General features: G+C 30.9%; 1 protein-coding gene across 1 annotated transcript; it reads left to right on the top strand.

Moving 5' to 3' along the window:
- Nucleotides 1-16,684: 16,684 nt before the first annotated feature.
- Nucleotides 16,685-17,450, top strand: LOC112638568. Its single transcript, XM_025410559.1, has 2 exons — nucleotides 16,685-16,696; nucleotides 16,770-17,450. The coding sequence occupies exon 2, from the start codon at nucleotides 16,770-16,772 to the stop codon at nucleotides 17,448-17,450; it is 681 nt and encodes a 226-aa protein (XP_025266344.1). The 5' UTR covers nucleotides 16,685-16,696.
- Nucleotides 17,451-21,026: the final 3,576 nt, after the last annotated feature.

Here is a 21,026-nt window from a genome sequence, read left to right as displayed (position 1 = left end):
ATACTATTCTTATACTTTTATAATTTCGCATTCAATAATTGCATGCAATAATTTTATTTCAATAATTTTATTCTTTTAATAAAGATACATATATATACTTAAATATATATATATATGTATATGCATATACGTATGTGTGCATTTATTCTTTTTATTTAATAAATTTATTTATTTAAAAGAAAAATTATTTATAATGTATACATAATAAATGCTAAATTAATAGACCTTAATAATTGAATAATTATTAGTAATATTCATATACATATGCTTTGCATCTTTGTTATTTATGTATATGTAAATTTGATTTGTGAAAATAAATTAAGATTTTTATTCATTAATATTAATAAAATTGAGAACAGCTTTATGCATGCTATTATTCTCGTGCTATTATTTCGAGTGCGCTTGGTCTTGATACGTCGCATTTTGAAGGGGAGATAACAAAGAAATAGGGGAGATAAGACGGTACGCCGGACTTATTTATGACGCTCTAATAGTCTTTAATAATTTCATTCATACAGAATAATATTCTTTTAATTATTCATATATATATATGCATGAATTAATTTGTTTAAATAATTATTGTTTTTGCCTTCTTTGCTATTGGTTAGCAAAAATATTTGATTAACTTTATTTTAATATAATATATATATATATATACAGGGTGAGTCATTTTAAGTGACGGACTAAAATTTCTCGAAAACTATAGGAGATACAGAAAAATGTTTCAAACAAAAATTGTAGGGTGTGAAGGGGGACATAAGATGGTAGCATTGGTTTGACCTTGGAAAGTCATTTGAAGGTCACATAAAAGTCACCTTCAATTTCTTAAATTGAACTCACTATTTTTCATTACATATTCTTGTAGCTTATCTCGAGAGCTTTCCAAAACACTACAGACAAATGTTTTTTCATTAAATACTTTTTGAGTTATAAGGCTTCAAGGTTTACAGTACTTCGATATAAAATGCAAAATATCTCGTAAAATATTTAGTTTTCGGTAGTCTTACCCTAATACTTTTATGCACAGGATAATGAGACAAAACTATTGGTGCAAAGAAAACGCATGATTGTTTATAACAAAAAGTGCATTGCAAATTACACATTTTTTATCATAAACAATCATACGTTTTAATTTCTTAATTCATGATTTTAATAAAGTGTGTCGTTTATTAATTTGTCTTATTGAATTTTATTGTCGATGTATTTATTATTTTGAAAATAATATTTAGAATGCACGGATTTATATTTATGCTGTTAATAATAATTCTTATGGATAATTAGTAATTTATTAGTTTTTATTGTGTTATTATATGATCGATATTATTTCTCACTTATAATTTCTTTGTTACAGTTCTCGCGTTGAATCAGAGGGTGAAGTCATAGGATGAAATCATACATGCCAGAGGGAAGATAACGAGACACGCAATGTTGGCATTGAACGTCTTTTAAGAAGCTTTTGCATGGGACAAAGAGTTAAGTATGAATTTTTATTTTAATTGATTTTTGCTTTCTTATTTAATTGTATATATATATTTATTTTTGTATAATTATAGTCTCGTTTTTAATATTGAGTTTTTTCTAAATTTTCTTAGTTTTTAATTTTTAATATACACATGAATTCATTATTTAATTCTTTATTTATTTTGTTAATGTTCATTTGGTTATTAATTAATTTGTTTGTTCGTTTTATTATTATTTATAGTATTTTTGTGTGATTATGAACAAATATTATTCTTTTATTAAATATTTTTCAGATATCATTATTTGAAGTCAAGCAGCGCTGGGATTATGGATGACTATACCACATATAGATATTTATTCCGAGAGACATTTTATTTGATATTTAAGTGAGATTGATTTAAATTATTAGGTAGTTATTTAATTAACTTATTATTCTTGCGATACTGAATTTGTTATATTTAATTGAATTAATGCCGAAATACTTTTTGTTGCATAATTAGTTGATTCAATTATAAATTTTGTTACTACCATATGTTATATTTTTACATACGTGTATATTATTTGTTCAATAGTTTTATTTTCTATAATTTTTTATTATTGATTTATTAGTTTTAACTTTTGCATTGTTACGTCTTACTTCTCCAGTTTTCGGTAACTATTCCCTCACTCTCTGATTCTAGGATCAGACCTGCTGGGCTTACCATACAGATGAGCGAAGTGCGTCTCCCAATTTATCTTTTGAGGCAACCTACGCAATGCCGGCTATACCTCGGGATCGCCGGGAGCTCTGGACCTAACTGCTTTGATTGGATCGCTGGATTTATCTGCTTTCCGAAGGATTATGCTTGTGGATCGTGCGTGTTAAGAAATAAAGATTCACTTTATTTTAGGAAAAGTACAAATTTATATAGATTTATTTAATATCTTCTAGTACATATTTATTCTTTGGTTTCTCTCCTTGGTCGTTGGTACATATAGCAGATCAGAGAAAGATGAAGCTGTCCAGTATATTAGAGAGAGAAGATCATATAAGGAGACATGTTAATTATATACCATCGCAAATAATTAAAATAGAGTTGCGCAGATGCAGCGGTAAAGTATCGCGCAGATGCGGCAACAGTTCATGAAATACAAGAAATCAATTGATTTGAATAAAATGTTTCATATAATAAAATAAAATAATTCAAATTAAAATAATTCAAATTGCCAAATGTTCAATTTAATAAAAGATTTTAATTTAATAAATGAATTTAATTATATTATAATAAATTTTATGATGAGTCATACAATGATGAGTCATACGAATATAAAATAAAATAAAAATGAGTCATACAATGATGAATCATACGATGATGAGTCATACAGCAGGTGTTCGTTAACAGAATATTTCAATAAATTATATGATGAGTCATACGACGATGAGTCATACTAATATAATTTTAAATAAAATAAATTAATTAATTTGTTAAAATGAAATAAAATAATAGAGTCAATAAAAGTGAATTAAATCATTGGCAAATTGCTTCAATAAGAATATGCGATGTACTATTGAAAGTTGTTCACAAAATGGCGGACTGCCATGAAATATGGTAAAATAAAATGGCAGGTTCCCCAACTCCTTATATGTTATACATGAAAAATATATGTAGATTCGTAGAAATTTCTGGACTTTCGGTAGATAGGGAAATAGATTGCTTTTTATTTCGTTTATTATAAAGCTGAAGGAATACAGAGGTACTGGAAAATGGAAGGATAGATACCGTATCGGCTTGCTTAGCCTTCAATCAAATAGTTAAAATGATTCCTTTAATAATATTCGTTTGAATCTCGCGCCGAGAATCTAGTGATAAAAAGAGACAGACATACTACCATTATATGTGATTTTCATGAATGTACTTAAGGAAGTCTGTTCGGAAATTGAAATCGATTGTAAATTCGTCTTTATAATGAAGCTCTTTAATGAGTCTTCAATAATTTGTATTAATGATTCAATTAATAATAATAATAATAATAATATCTTCGATAAATCTTTATGTATCAGACATGTAATTGCAATATTATTTCAATTGTTTAATTATAATTGCATATAACCATCTCAAGAGTAGACATAGATGCAATAATTGATCGTAGTAGATCGTAATAAAGAGATAGTAAATGTAGTAGAATATCGTTGCGAATCACGAGAGTAAAGAAGTATGTAAAATAAAAGAAATAGGTACTTACCAATGAGTACTGCAGAGTGAAGTTGAAGATCTCCAGGGAGGACAGTCTACCTCGGTGACGTCGCTGTAGGAGAGTTGAAGGAGCCGGTGATGAATGACTGGCAGAAGACTCAAGTGATGATAAAATAAAACTTTAATATACTTTGTTCCAAGTACAAAGATTTGACAGTTCTCGGACTAAGTCCTTTTTGGCTCAAAAATAAATACTCGTGACTGCGTGAAGGTTATACGTTGAAAGAACTAAGAGTCAAATCGAGTCAAATGCGAATTTAATAATACAAGAGAACCGTGAGTCAAATGCTCACGTGTGTGAATTTAAGAGAACTAAGAGTCAAATGCGAAGAGAGTCGCTCTGCATGGGTTTTTATAACGGGATTCCTACTTTTTGGGCAATTGTCGCAGAGTGGGAGCAGGTTCCTTTTCGCAGGGCGGAGTCTCTGATGATTGGTTCCCCTCTTAAAATTGGATGCGTGCGCAGCTTTTCATCGGTAGAAGGGTGATGCGTGCGCAATTTTGCGTAGGCGTTTGAACGATGATTGCGTCCCCGTTTTTGGGTCTTGAGGTGGTGGGGGAAGTAGAGTAGCCAATCAGGAAGTAGCAAAAATTCTGATGCAACCGGATGCGGTGAGTCATCGATGAGTCACTTTTGGCAACAATTCTTCTGATACTTGATATTTTTCTTGAAGGTTATCAGTGACATTCGATATTTTTTCGTATAATTTATGTGACAGGTGTCCTTCGATTAAAATAGATTTGCGTCGCCGAATTGTCGCACCGGCTTATCTTTAAATTATTATAAATTATTTAACTGATGAGCTCATGGTCGAATCTTTGTTATAAACAATATGAATATGCGTATTTAGTAACGCATATATAGTATATGTAGACGGCTAAATAAAAGTATCTATAGTATGTGTACGTATAAGAAATATGTTTTACCAACAAGACTTCAAAATTTGTAAGAATAATGGAATTTAACATTTGGACCTCCCTGTAGATTAGGGAGTCGAAAATATATGGAATTATGTAAAAACATGTGTAAATATTCGGCTGTGGTCCTCAAAATTTGGGTTTAGAGATTTATAATGTATCAGGATAGTATATTCTCATAGGAGGTATACGTCGGTAAGTCGGTAAGTTAGTATGTCGGTAACTTCTGAATTTAAACAAAATTAAAGTATTAGGATAGCATGTATATGAAAGAGGCATGCTCCTAGTGAAAGAATATATATAAATATATGTATGTTTGTTGGTTAATATCTTTAAAATTAAAGTTTTAAAATTTTAAAGTATCAGGGTAGCATATTCATAAAAGAGGTATGCTCCTGGTAGAACGTCGGTAACTGGTGGGTCGGTAAGTCGTTGGGTTGGTAAGTTACCATAAGTCGGTAAGGTAGTAAGGTGTCGGTAACAAAAAGTCGGTATGTTACCATAGGTAGGTAAGGTAGAAAAGTGTCGGTAACAAAAAATCGGTAAAGTAGAAATCTGTTTTATCATCAGTCGGTAAGGTAGGAATTTCCTATATTGTCATTTATCCTTGGTCGGTAAAGTAGGAATTGACTTTACCATCCCATGTAGAAAGGGTTGAAGTCTTGCAGGTTCTTTAAAAGTATAAGAGGTTACTATTCTGTAGGCGCTGCTTATACTGTATTAAAGGTATAAGTTTTTAGGCGTTTGTATATACGATATAGATTCTGTAGGCGCTTTAAGAGTATAAACGGCTGCGGTTTTGCAGGCGCTTAATAGAAGGAAGATCAATAAGGCTATTTAATATGAATTATAATGCTTTTCTAGGCAAAAGAATATTGTAATAGCAGTAATTAGAGTGAATTATTTGTATTATAGCGTTTTTGATCCCCTTATAAGAGCTGAAAATAATATAAGATTAATATTAAAGTATTTAATATAGAATTTTACTGTATGTATATATGATCAACGTTATATAGGCGCATTGAGAGTAAAAAGTGTTGAAGTTTTATAGGCGCGTTTCATCTCTTAAGCCATGCAGGCTTATTGCAATTTATATTTTATGAAAAATAAGGCAAGAAGATCAATGTGCTATTTACTATAGAGTTTTAATATGAATTTAAAGAATCTTTTGCACATGTAATGTGGGTTCATTATATAGAATAATTAAATATAACTGAGTTTTCTTTATATAAAGAGTGAATGAAGTATTTTTAGAAATATTCTCTTTGTATGAATAATACAGCATTTTGATCTTCTATAATTTTATATTATTATTCGATTATATAATAGCAAAAACTAACTCGAGAGAGTATATAAGTAGTAATGTAATGTGATTATATATTGATTATATATTTAAAATAAATTTTTGTAGCGGGACGTAACATTCGCATCATCGAATGCTATCTTGAAAAAAAGTGTTTAATTCACGTTAGTACGTCGCACAGGCGTGCGTTATCCGGATTAAAAGCATTCTTTTCTACTTAGTTCAGTACTTCGTATCATCGAATGCTATCTTGAAAAAAAATGTTTAATTCACGTTCGTATGTCGCAAAGGCGTGCGTTATCCGGATTAAAAGCATTCATTTCTACTTAGTTCAGTACTTCGCATCATCGAATGCTATCTTGAAAAAAAGTGTTTAATTCACGTTAGTACGTCGCAGAGGCGTGCGTTATCCGGATTAAAAGCATTCATTTCTACTTAGTTCAGTACTTCGCATCATCGAATGCTATCTTGAAAAAAAGTATTTAATTCACGTTAGTACGTCGCAGAGGCGTGCGTTATCCGGATTAAAAGCATTCATTTCTACGTATTTCAGTACTTCACATCATCGAATGCTATCTTGAAAAAAAGTGTTTAATTCACGTTAGTACGTCGCAGAGGCGTGCGTTATCCGGATTAAAAGCATTCATTTCTACTTAGTTCAGTACTTCGCATTATCGAATGCTATCTTGAAAAAAAGTGTTTAATTCACGTTTGTACGTCGCATAGACGTGCGTTATCAGGATTAAAAGCATTCATTTCTACTTAGTTCAGTACTTCGCATGATCGCATGCTATCTTGAAAAAAAGCGTCTAATTCAAGTTAGTACGTCGTATAGGCGTTCGTTATCCGGATAAAAAGCATTCATTTCTACTTAGTTCAGTACTTCGCATCATCGAATGCTATCTTTAAAAATAGCGTTTAATTCACGTTAGTACGTCGCATAGACGTGCGTTATTCGTATTAAAAGCATTCATTTCTACTTAGTTCAGTACCTCGCATCATCGAATGCTATCTTGAAAAAAAGTGTTTAATTCACGTTAGTACGTCGCATAGGCGTACGTTATCCGGATTAAAAGCATTCATTTCTACTTATTTCAGTACTTCGCATCATCGAATGCTATCTTGAAAAAAAGTGTTTAATTCACGTTAGTACGTCGCACAGGCGTTCGTTATCCGAATTAAAAGCATTCATTTCAACTTAGTTCAATACTTCGGAACATCGCATGCTATCTTTCAAAATAGCGTTTAATTCGCGTTAGTACGTCGCACAGGCGTGCGTTATCCGGATTAAAAGCATTCATTTCAACTTAGTCCAATACTTCGGAACATCGCATGCTATCTTTAAAAATAGCGTTTAATTCACGTTAGTACGTCGCATAGGCGTGCGTTATCCGGATTAAAAGCATTCATTTCTACTTAGTTCAATACTTCGCATCATCGAATGATATCTTGAAAAAAAGTGTTTAATTCACGTTCGTACGTCGCAAAGGCGTGCGTTATCCGGGTTAATAGCATTCATTTCAACTTAGTTCAGTACTTCGCATCCTCGCATGCTATCTTGAAAAAAAGTGTTTAATTCACGTTAGTACGTCGCACAGGCGTATGTTATCCGGATTAAAAGCATTCATTTCTACTTATTTCAGTACTTCGCATCATCGAATGCTATCTTGAAAAAAAGTGTTTAATTCACGTTAGTACGTCGCAGAGGCGTGCGTTATCCGGATTAAAAGCATTCATTTCTACTTAGTTCAGTACTTCGCATTATCGAATGCTATCTTGAAAAAAAGTGTTTAATTCACGTTTGTACGTCGCATAGACGTGCGTTATCAGGATTAAAAGCATTCATTTCTACTTAGTTCAGTACTTCGCATGATCGCATGCTATCTTGAAAAAAAGCGTCTAATTCAAGTTAGTACGTCGTATAGGCGTTCGTTATCCGGATAAAAAGCATTCATTTCTACTTAGTTCAGTACTTCGCATCATCGAATGCTATCTTTAAAAATAGCGTTTAATTCACGTTAGTACGTCGCATAGACGTGCGTTATTCGTATTAAAAGCATTCATTTCTACTTAGTTCAGTACCTCGCATCATCGAATGCTATCTTGAAAAAAAGTGTTTAATTCACGTTAGTACGTCGCATGGGCGTACGTTATCCGGATTAAAAGCATTCATTTCTACTTATTTCAGTACTTCGCATCATCGAATGCTATCTTGAAAAAAAGTGTTTAATTCACGTTAGTACGTCGCACAGGCGTTCGTTATCCGAATTAAAAGCATTCATTTCAACTTAGTTCAATACTTCGGAACATCGCATGCTATCTTTCAAAATAGCGTTTAATTCGCGTTAGTACGTCGCACAGGCGTGCGTTATCCGGATTAAAAGCATTCATTTCAACTTAGTCCAATACTTCGGAACATCGCATGCTATCTTTAAAAATAGCGTTTAATTCACGTTAGTACGTCGCATAGGCGTGCGTTATCCGGATTAAAAGCATTCATTTCTACTTAGTTCAATACTTCGCATCATCGAATGATATCTTGAAAAAAAGTGTTTAATTCACGTTCGTACGTCGCAAAGGCGTGCGTTATCCGGGTTAATAGCATTCATTTCAACTTAGTTCAGTACTTCGCATCCTCGCATGCTATCTTGAAAAAAAGTGTTTAATTCACGTTAGTACGTCGCACAGGCGTGCGTTATCCGGATTAAAAGCATTCATTTCTACTTAGTTCAGTACTTCGCATCATCGAATGCTATCTTGAAAAAAAGTGTTTAATTCACGTTAGTACGTCCCACAGGCGTGCGTTATCCGGATTAAAAGCATTCATTTCAATTTCGTTCAATACTTCGGAACATCGCATGCTATCTTTAAATATAGCGTTTAATTCACGTTAGTACGTCGCATAGGCGTGCGTTATCCGGATTAAAAGCATTCATTTCAACTTAGTTCAATATTTCGGAACATCGCATGCTATCTTTAAAAATAGCGTTTAATACACGTTAGTACGTCGCATAGACGTGCGTTATCCGGATTAAAAGCATTCATTTCTACTTAGTTCAGTATTTCGCATGATCGCATGCTATCTTGAAAAAAAGCGTCTAATTCAAGTTAGTACGTCGTATAGGCGTTCGTTATCCGGTTTAAAGGCATTCATTTCTACTTAGTTCAGTACTTCGCATCATCGAATGCTATTGTTACGTCTCGAGTGTTAATTTAGACTAACTAAATTTTTACTTCTCTTGATCAGAGGTTTCTCTCTCAATTTATTTTCTAGGGCAACCTGCTAAGCCGGCTTTACCCTGGGACGCCGAGAGATAGAGTCTAAGGTAACCTTCTGGGTAGGAGAGTCTTATATCGACAGTAAAATACTCTAGGTTATTTAGTCCTGACCAAATTTCTTTTATTCCTTTCAATCAGTCATGGTGATACAATGTTAAGAATATATATATATATATATATATTTCTTTATATATGTATATGAATGTGTATATTACAGGTTAATACATGTGTATACTGATTCCTTTATAAAGAGAGAATGATGTCTAAATGTGGTTTATTGGAATCATTATATTATTTTACAATCGCCTTAGATATGATCCAGGAGAGCATTGATTCTATTATTAAAATCTCCGTCGTCTTCCTCGGGATCAGAAAAGAGGGGCTCTGGTGTTCGATTTAGTGTATCCCTTTCGAATTCGTTCCAGCAGTCCTCAAGGTCCTCCAGGGGTACAGGGGAGTAACTGGGGGGCGAGTAGTTAGACCATAGGGCTCGGGGGAGAGTATGGCAAGGGCGACACCGGCGGAGAATACGGGGATGGCACTTGGACGCCGATGTCAATCAGAGGCCTTATTTCAGCATTTCGTTCCCAGCCTCGGAGCAATGCTAGCGGTATTCTGCAATCTGCTTCCTCCAATGAAATATCGCTTGAATGTCCATCTAAAGATTCGGTGTCCTCCTCTTCTTCTATAATAACTCCTTCGGGCTTATTTTCTTGAGCTACTTCCTGGGCAGGCTCAGGGCTCGGGTCGATAGTTAGAGGTGCGAACGAGAGGTCAAAAGGAATTTCCTCCTGATTATTGTAAGATGTTAAAATGTTAACAGGAATTTCGTCACGATCAATGAATAATCGTCGAGCGACAGGAGTTCCCGTTATTCTGCTCCTTATAACTGCTCGTCGTCTAACGCGACCTTCTCTGATGGAGAATTCACGGTTCAAGATTCGATCTACTCGTCTAGCATTAACCATCTATAATTAATTTCATTGATTGTTAATAACCACTTTATTTGAAGTTATAATTTATGAAAGGAAAGAATCTACTTACGATGATTAATTTATTCTTTTATATAAGATCGTATATGTATATTCGAGATGAGGGATCCTGTCAAAGGGATAATTGAAACAAACGTGTTAGTATGTTACCTTGTTAAAATATTTTTTTAATAGAGAATGCGTAGAGAAGAAGTGGTTGACAGATTTAATATTCATGCTTAGATCAGAGCAGCATGATATAATATTGCTATGGTTCACTGTGTAGTAACAGCGACTTTAATTTATTAATTCGTATTTCAAAATTCTAGGTTGGATCTAAAATTATCAAAGGGAAAGGATATGGGAATACAGACAATGTCAATCAATGACATGAATCAAAGCGGCTGACTTATATTTTGTGAGTATGAATTAATTGTATGTGTATTTAATTCGAAATTATAAGTCAGTGCATAAAATCTATTATTTCGACAGATCCTCTAAGAGCCAGTCTTTCATTCGAGGTCAAGTATCGATGTGCAAGACGTCCCGTCACAGCGGCTCAGAATCCATTGTTACGTCCCGCAACAAAAAACATTTACAAATAAATTTTTTCTTTTATTTTCTATTTCTTTCCTTAATTATGTTATAAAGAAGATTAATCTTTACTATAAAATTAGTTTAGTAAACGTATACACTCTTATATATCTCATATTACTAATAATTTCTATAATAAAATTTCGCTATACCAGTAGACCTAACCGAAAACCCAGCTATATAGTAGTGATAGATAATATACATATATACAAATAAAATTAACAGAATGAACCTAACCACAAGTATCAGAAATTTATTGAATAAATCATAATTAATCATTAAATAAAAAGAGAAATTATAAAATGAAGAATTCTAGAAATTATATACACATGTATATATGTCTTTATTAGTTAATTAATATAACAAAGTTCAACAAAGATTCATTTTGTTAAATAAAAAAAATAAAAATACTAACAAGTAAAAGGAAAATAAATGCTTACAATAAACTTAAGCTTCTGTCGAAATGTAGTAAGTAGAATCAATCATCTTCTCAACGCATATATGCGATTCATGTCCTTTGAAAGAATGCCTTTCTCCTTGTTATAAATGTATATAATTCATCTGGAGAATCTGTGAAAAATTAATTAATATAAGCTGAAAGCAATAAATTCTATTTAAATATTTTCTTCAAGCTAAAGACATAATTGTCATCAAAAATTTAAAAGTTCTCAACAATTAATATAATAAGACTATTTTACAAAATAATGATAAAAGAAATAATAAAAACGTAATATAAACTCGGAAACTTAACCATATAAAACAAAATCAATATAAGAATTTAATTTATATACTTAAACTCGAATAAATATCATATATAAATAAATTTAGCAAATACTCTTTTCACGATATACATATAATAAACAATAAAAATTTATAAAGAATTAAAGTACTAAGTATAAAATCAATACATATGATATAACTAAATAATCAAATGAATGCTAGACATCTTCATTAACAGTATTATTAAGCAGCTGATAGTTTGCATGAATAATCAAAATTGTCAATAGAGTCATTAATAAATATCCGTTAAAATTCAAATACGAATATAAGGTATAAGCCATTAACTACATATAACATATGTGAAATACACACCATAAAGTTTCGTAAAACGAATATTTAATTCAACACCAGTATGTTGATGCCTTCTCAAATCAATGTAATAAATTTTAACAACCCAATTAGAACATTGTCAGAATAAATTAAAATGATTAATATACATATTAAAAATAATAATAATTATTCCACATGGATAGTATTGAAATAAATAAAATAAAATAATTACTCATTCAAAAATTCAACATTTTAAATAATTAATAAAAAACTTTTAATTATACTATCATTTTAAATTAATGATTATCAAATATACTTATATATATATATATATATATATATATATATATCATAAGTAATTTATTATGTAAAAGTTAAAACTAATAAATCAATAAAAAAAAAAGATTATAGAAAATAAAACTACTGAACAAATAACATACCCATATGTAAGAATATAGCATATGGCAATAACAAATTTTATAATTTTACTCTAATATAATCAACTAATTATGTGACAAAAGGTATTATGACCTTAATTCAATTAAATGTAGCAAACCCAATATTGCAAGAATAATGAGTTAATTAAATAACTAAATAATAATTTAAATCAATCTCACCTAAATATCAAATAAAATGTTTCTCGTAACATCTTTATATGGTACAGTCATCCATAATCCCAGCGCTGCTTAACTTCAAATAATGATATCTGAAAAATATTTAATAAAAGAATAATATTTGTTCATAATCACACAAAATACTATAAATACTATAAATAATAAAAAAACGAACAAACAAATTAATTAATAACCAAATGAACATTAACAAAATAAATAAAGAATTAAATAATAAATTCATAGTGTATATTAAAATTTAAAGACTAAGAAAATTTAGAAAACTCAATATTAAAAACGAGACTATAATTGTACAAAAATAAATATATATATATATAATTAAATAAGAAAGCAAAAATCAATTAAAATAAAAATTCATACTTAACTCTTTGTCCCATGCAAAATTATAAAAGCCTCTTAAAAGACGTTCAATGCCAACGTTGCGTGTCTCGTTATCTCCCCTCTGGTATGTATGATTTCATCCTATGATTTCACCCTCTGATTCAACGCAAGAACTGTAACAAAGAAATTATAAGTGAGAAATAATATTGATCATATAAGAACACAATAAAAATTAATAAATTACTAATTATCCATAGGATTTATTATTAACAGCAAAAAAAATATACACCCGTGTATTCTAAATATTATTTTCAAAATAATAAATACATCGACAATAAAATAATTCAATAAGACATATTAATAAACGACATACTTTATTAAAATCATTTATTAAATTATAATTAAATTTATTAAAGGTAATTTTTTTTTCTATCTACAGACACTCATATAATAACCAGATATAAAAACAAATAATAAATAATTCATAAGTCTATAAATAATAATAAATAATAAAATAAATAAATTTAATAAAATAAATCCAATAATGAATAACTATAAATAATACAATGCTATAAATTAAAGAAATCATTTAATAAATGTAAAATTCTATACTCACGCTTTATTATATAGAAAATATTCAAGGCCTCTTAAAGATCAACCTTTGCACATTTAGTAAGCGTGACATTAATTATATTACCCAGTTGAAACACCACTCAAAACAATAGAATTATAAATGAGAGAAATAATAATATAACTATAATGCTAAAATATTATAAAATAATTAACGAATATGAATGATTTAATAAATCGAGAAAACTCGTACAAAATTATATACAACAAAGCGTTACTTAATAAATATAAATCAAATAAGAAAATAATGAAATCATATGTAATAAATTAAATTATGATAATATTAATGTTAAAATCAAAAACACAAAGAATGAATAACTATATATGCACAAAATAAATATTAAATCTAATTAATTAAATGACAAAAATCAGCTGAAAGAAAATAATGAATAAACATATATACATATAAATATAATATATAAAAACCTAATAATAATTAATACTTCAGAAGAAAATTTATTGCGTGAATAATTCAGCATGCAAATTAGAATACAGTCTATAAGCATTGTGCGAAAGAAAGGCACTCTTATCTCCCCTCATATTTTTCTGCGCCGACCGCCTTATCTCCCCCTTGGTATGCGAACCAAGACAATAGAGAACTTCGAATAAAGAAATTAAAATAAGACTTTGAATCAATTTCAATTAATAAACTTCTCTTCATACGAAATAAAATTTATAATATTCATAATTATTAATATTCAGACTTTATAAAATTTCATGTAACATATATATATATATACTGGTCGAAAGATATAATTCGAAATTTATTATTTAAACAATACCAGTCATTTTAATAATTTTAATAATATACACACATATATATATATATATATATATATATATGAATAATTAAAAGAATATTATTCAATACAGACTATTAGAGTGTCATAAGTAAGTCCGGCGTACCGTCTTATCTCCCCTATTTCTTTGTTATCTCCCCTTCAAAATGCGACGTCTCAAGACCAAGCGCACTCGAAATAATAGCACGAGAATAATAGCATGCATAAAGCTGTTCTCAATTTTATTAATATTAATGAATAAAAATCTTAATTTATTTTCACAAATCAAATTTACATATACATAAATAACAAAGATGCAAAGCATATGTATATGAATATTACTAATAATTATTCAATTATTAAGGTCTATTAATTTAGCATTTATTATGTATACATTATAAATAATTTTTCTTTTAAATAAATAAATTTATTAAATAAAAAGAATAAATGCACACATACGTATATGCATATACATATATATATATTTATGTATATATATATGTATCTTTATTAAAAGAATAAAATTATTGAAATAAAATTATTGCATGCAATTATTGAATGCGAAATTATAAAAGTATAAGAATAGTATTTACCGAGTGACTCTCTTATCTCCCCTTCATCCGGTGCAGCTGCGCTCCGAGCTTATCTCCTCTTCATCCGGTCGCCGCATTCCTTTCTTTGTCCGCTGTGACAGATTAAAATAATATTATAATTTCGAACTCCTAGCGTTAATAATTATTATTCTTCATTATAAAATTATTATTTTATGATCAACAATTATTACCAACAATTTATAATTATATTATGCAATTAATCTTTTATAAAATTATGTTAAACACATTATTTTTGTTAATAACAATGTAATTACAATGATTTGAAGCACCGGAATTTGACGATATTATTAATAATTATTTTTTATATTATTACACAATAGTTAATGATTACTTTTAAACAAAGCATTTTACAAAGATTATGCATGTCTTAAATGATAAAGAAAAATTCACTGATTCAAAATATATAAATATATATATTGCAAAAATTCTGGAAGCTAATAAATTATTGTAAAAGGACTTACCGTTATAATTATATGAACAATGTCTCGACGCACAAGCACAACTGACAGCTCCGCGGTCCCCCACTACGTACCGCGCGCCCACTACGTCATAGCACGCTTGAAGAAGAGAGACAGCACTAGCGACGGAACAGCCAATGCGCTTCTCTTACCACCTCTAACGCCTGCTTCTTACCATCTCCAACGCCTGGAACAGAAGTGGGAATCGACAGTATTTCAAGGAGTGAACCACAGACCGCAGTCGCTAGTTACAATCCACAGAGAGTAGTTGCAAGTTGCATGCGCCGTCTTGTGCGCGCTTTTCATTCAGTCAGTCATTAGCAGTCAAGCTTACCGGACACATACATAATAAGAACTTAGTCGCGATTCTAATTTTTCTTTTGAGACTTAGTCTCTAGATACAATAGAATTGTATAACAAATAATATTTAAATAAAAGTGATTTTTACTCACCATCTTCGATCTTCTGCCAACTTCTTGAATCGCCCTGTCACTTCTCCAAATCTCCACCGAGGTAGAGCAGTTTTGGGAAAGAACAGCGGTCCTCTCATACATCTGCGAATTCCATCAACCGGTAAGTAATAAAATTCAATAATCAACTAATTATTTCTTTAATAACTCAACTTTAATCTTGCATGACAACTCAACTATTCTTACTACTTTAATAATTTTTCCTGAACCATACCTTACCATTGCACAGACTTTTAGTTTTTCTTTGTGATTGAAATTCCAATTTCAACCGGTCCTCAGTATTAAATACTTAGAGCGTAGCGCCGTTCTGGTCAGTCATTTGATGTGCATTGGGTAGCATACTACTCCTCTGCCGTTTTCATAAAGGGATTCTTTTGAAGAATTTCTTTATGGATTCTGAGCCGCTGTGACGGGACGTCTTGCACATCGATACTTGACCTCGAATGAAAGACTGGCTCTTAGAGGATCTGTCGAAATAATAGACTTTATGCACTGGCTTATAATTCAATTATTAAAATATTCAATTAATTTTATACTTACTTAATATAAGCCAGCCGCTTTTATTTTTATGTCATTAAGTGACATAGTCTGTATCCATATATCCCTTCCTGTCTAGACACTTCTGATCGAATCTGAAAATTTTAAACACAAATTAATAATTCATAATTATCATTCAATATATTTATATACACATTTTAACAATCTTAATACGGAACATATGCTTTTAAAACTCTATTTCAATATTTAATTCCTATTTTTACTATATTATTTTAAATCTCTAATACTTTATCTTACCCTAATTATTTTCAATACTTTGTTTTCCGAATATTTTACAGACTCTATTTTTCAAACTCAACTATACTCTCATATTTTTATTAAATCAAATATCCAACTCATTTATTTTATTTTATTTTCTTAACAGGACATACACACTGAGAGTGTATATTTCTACCTTTTATTAATCTAAAATTACTACATCATCGTAAGTAACTATCATACTTAACAAATTATCATTAACTCGCACATTTCCATACTAAAATGAACCACCTTTGTAGATGGTAAATTCACGTAGAGTTGATCAGATAACCAATAGAGTTTACTCAGTTCGCGAAGGACGCGTCCGTAGGCGTGAACAGATTCGCCAACGATTTATCAGGAGTGGCGTAACCATTCCTCGCCAACTTTTCGTAGATGTCGATGACATTCCTATAGAAATCGAAACCGCAATCAATAACCACGAGGAATCAGAATTCGAGTTATCATTCGCACCTCTCTCTCTGGATCCAGCGGACATTCCAGAAAATCACGAGCACGACCCCCTTGAGGAACCTAGCAACGAACTTAACAACGGCATAACAGAAATCGATTCTGACAATCTTAGTGAATGCTCTACGGTCATCCTTGATGAAGTAAATTCAGAAATATTATTCAGCGCCTGGGAAGAGAATGCTGAAATTCACTCGTCAAGAAATATAAACATACAAATCTCACCGCCATCTACTCCTCAAGACTCTCCCCCATCTTCTCCTGTATTATCACCCCTGTGGCCTGGTTACATGCCACCGAGTTACTCTCCATTAACTCTCGAAGACATCGAAGATTTTGAAAGATCAAATTTACAACGAGAAGTCGAGCCCTTATTCTCAGATGAAGAAGAAGCTGACAGGCTCGCCGATGAATACGCAAGTGCCTTAATCGAATCACTCGATAGGTCCATTGCCGAAGATGAAGAGTAAAATCTCTAAACTGTATCAATAAATTTCTACATCTATTTTTCGTTTTCCATATACATACATTCTATGAAAAAATAATCTATACACACAAATATATACTACAAATGTATTTATTAAATTGTTAATAATAAAAATATAAACATATTATATATTTCCAAGAACAAATTGAGTCAGGTTCAATCTACCTAGAGTTTATTTCCAGTCGTCAATCCTCTCACACAAAGAAGCGAAATACTCTATCTCTCGGCGTCCCGGGGTATAGCCGGCTTAGCAGGTTGCCCTAGAAAATAAATTGAGAGATAACCTCTGATCGAATGAAATAAAATTTAGTTAGCCTAAATTAGAGTTCGAGACGTAACAAGAGGCAACGTTAATTTTTGGTGGCAGCGGTGGGATTTGCCAAAAGAGTATAAGCTTCACGGAGAGTGACGATAAAATATAAACTCATACATAGAGATTATCAAAAGAAATTAAATTTCTTGGAAAATATATATACCAGAATCATCATGCAAACAAGATCAGGATCTGCAAGCTCTGTAGTAAGCACAACTAGGAAAACAATACTCGTCCGAGGAAATTGACATTTTAACGCAAAAAGTAAACGAAAGGGAAAAACAACTGAGGGAACAAACCGAAGCTTTACAAGCTAAAGCTGAACGTATAGCAAAGATGCAAGAAGAAATTGATCGAAGAGAAGCAGCAGGTAGTCAACAACTACCTGACGTACAACAATTAATGGCTTCAATGCACACAATGACTAGTTGCATCGAAAGAATAAATTCGAGACTCGCAAATCTGGAAACTTCTCAAGAAAATGGACAGCAAGAACGATCACATACTCGTGAAGAACGACCATATTCACAACCAACTTTCCAACATTTTGACTTTTTGGATCAACCCTCCCCAATACGTCTAAAGGATGCTATTGACACTGTGCCTAGATTCGATGGACACAAAATGTCCGTATTCCATTTTAGTAAAATTTGCGAGAGAGCCCTCAACCTAATACCAGCTTATCATGAATATCATTTGGTTCAGCTAATTATCAACAAATTACAAGGGCATGCTTATTCAGCCATCGAAGGAGTAGAATTTTAATACTGTTTTCGAATTAACGAAAAGATTGAAATCAATATTCGGATCAAATAAATCAGTGGATCAATATCGAGGAGAATTAGGAAATATTTACATGAAACAAAATGAAAACATTTTTGATTATATTGCAAGAGTACAAGAATTACGCACTGCATCTTAGATNCCAAGCGCACTCGAAATAATAGCATGCAATGCATAAAGCTGTTCTCAATTTTATTAATATTAATGAATAAAAATCTTAATTTATTTTCACAAATCAAATTTACATATCCATAAAAAAAAAACAAAGATGCAAAGCATATGTATATGAATATTACTAATAATTATTCAATTATTAAGGTCTATTAATTTAGCATTTATTATGTATACATTATAAATAATTTTTCTTTTAAATAAATATTTATTAAATAAAAAGAATAAATGCACACATACGTATATGCATATACATATATATATTTATGTATATATATGTATCTTTATTAAAAGAATAAAATTATTGAAATAAAATTATTGCATGCAATTATTGAATGCGAAATTATAAAAGTATAAGAATAGTATTTACCGAGTGACTCGCTTATCTCCCCTTCATCCGGTTGCAGCTGCGCTCCGAGCTTATCTCCCCTTCATCCGGTCGCCGCATTCCTTTCTTTGTCCGCTGTGACAGATTAAAATAATATTATAATTTCGAACTCCTAGCGTTAATAATTATTATTCTTCATTATAAAATTATTATTTTATGATCAACAATTATTACCAACAATTTATAATTATATTATGCAATTAATCTTTTATAAAATTATGTTAAACACATTATTTTTTGTTAATAACAATGTAATTACAATGATTTGAAGCACCGGAATTTGACGATATTATTAATAATTATTTTTTTATATTATTACACAATAGTTAATGATTACTTTTAAACAAAGCATTTTACAAAGATTATGCATGTCTTAAATGATAAAGAAAAATTCACTGATTCAAAATATATAAATATATATATTGCAAAAATTCTGGAAGCTAATAAATTATTGTAAAAGGACTTACCGTTATAATTATATGAACAATGTCTCGACGCACAAGCACAACTGACAGCTCCGCGGTCCCCCACTACGTACCGCGCGCCCACTACGTCATAGCACGCTTGAAGAAGAGAGACAGCACTAGCGACGGAACAGCCAATGCGCTTCTCTTACCACCTCTAACGCCTGCTTCTTACCATCTCCAACGCCTGGAACAGAAGTGGGAATCGACAGTATTTCAAGGAGTGAACCACAGACCGCAGTCGCTAGTTACAATCCACAGAGAGTAGTTGCAAGTTGCATGCGCCGTCTTGTGCGCGCTTTTCATTCAGTCAGTCATTAGCAGTCAAGCTTACCGGACACATACATAATAAGAACTTAGTCGCGATTCTAATTTTTCTTTTGAGACTTAGTCTCTAGATACAATAGAATTGTATAACAAATAATATTTAAATAAAAGTGATTTTTACTCACCATCTTCGATCTTCTGCCAACTTCTTGAATCGCCCTGTCACTTCTCCAAATCTCCACCGAGGTAGAGCAGTTTTGGGAAAGAACAGCGGTCCTCTCATACATCTGCGAATTCCATCAACCGGTAAGTAATAAAATTCAATAATCAACTAATTATTTCTTTAATAACTCAACTTTAATCTTGCATGACAACTCAACTATTCTTACTACTTTAATAATTTTTCCTGAACCATACCTTACCATTGCACAGACTTTTAGTTTTTCTTTGTGATTGAAATTCCAATTTCAACCGGTCCTCAGTATTAAATACTTAGAGCGTAGCGCCGTTCTGGTCAGTCACTTGATGTGCATTGGGTAGCATACTACTCCTCTGCCGTTTTCATAAAGGGATTCTTTTGAAGAATTTCTTTATGGATTCTGAGCCGCTGTGACGGGACGTCTTGCACATCGATACTTGACCTCGAATGAAAGACTGGCTCTTAGAGGATCTGTCGAAATAATAGACTTTATGCACTGGCTTATAATTCAATTATTAAAATATTCAATTAATTTTATACTTACTTAATATAAGCCAGCCGCTTTTATTTTTATGTCATTAAGTGACATAGTCTGTATCCATATATCCCTTCCTGTCTAGACACTTCTGATCGAATCTGAAAATTTTAAACACAAATTAATAATTCATAATTATCATTCAATATATTTATATACACATTTTAACAATCTTAATACGGAACATATGCTTTTAAAACTCTATTTCAATATTTAATTCCTATTTTTACTATATTATTTTAAATCTCTAATACTTTATCTTACCCTAATTATTTTCAATACTTTGTTTTCCGAATATTTTACAGACTCTATTTTTCAAACTCAACTATACTCTCATATTTTTATTAAATCAAATATCCAACTCATTTATTTTATTTTATTTTCTTAACAGGACATACACACTGAGAGTGTATATTTCTACCTTTTATTAATCTAAAAT

The sequence above is a fragment of the Camponotus floridanus genome, unplaced genomic scaffold, assembly GCF_003227725.1.
Source record: "Camponotus floridanus strain SB8 unplaced genomic scaffold, Cflo_v7.5 scaffold321, whole genome shotgun sequence".
NCBI classification, from domain to species: Eukaryota; Metazoa; Arthropoda; class Insecta; order Hymenoptera; family Formicidae; genus Camponotus; species Camponotus floridanus.
The sequence above is the reverse complement of the archived record's forward strand: the minus strand, read 5'-3'. Positions and strand labels throughout refer to the sequence as shown.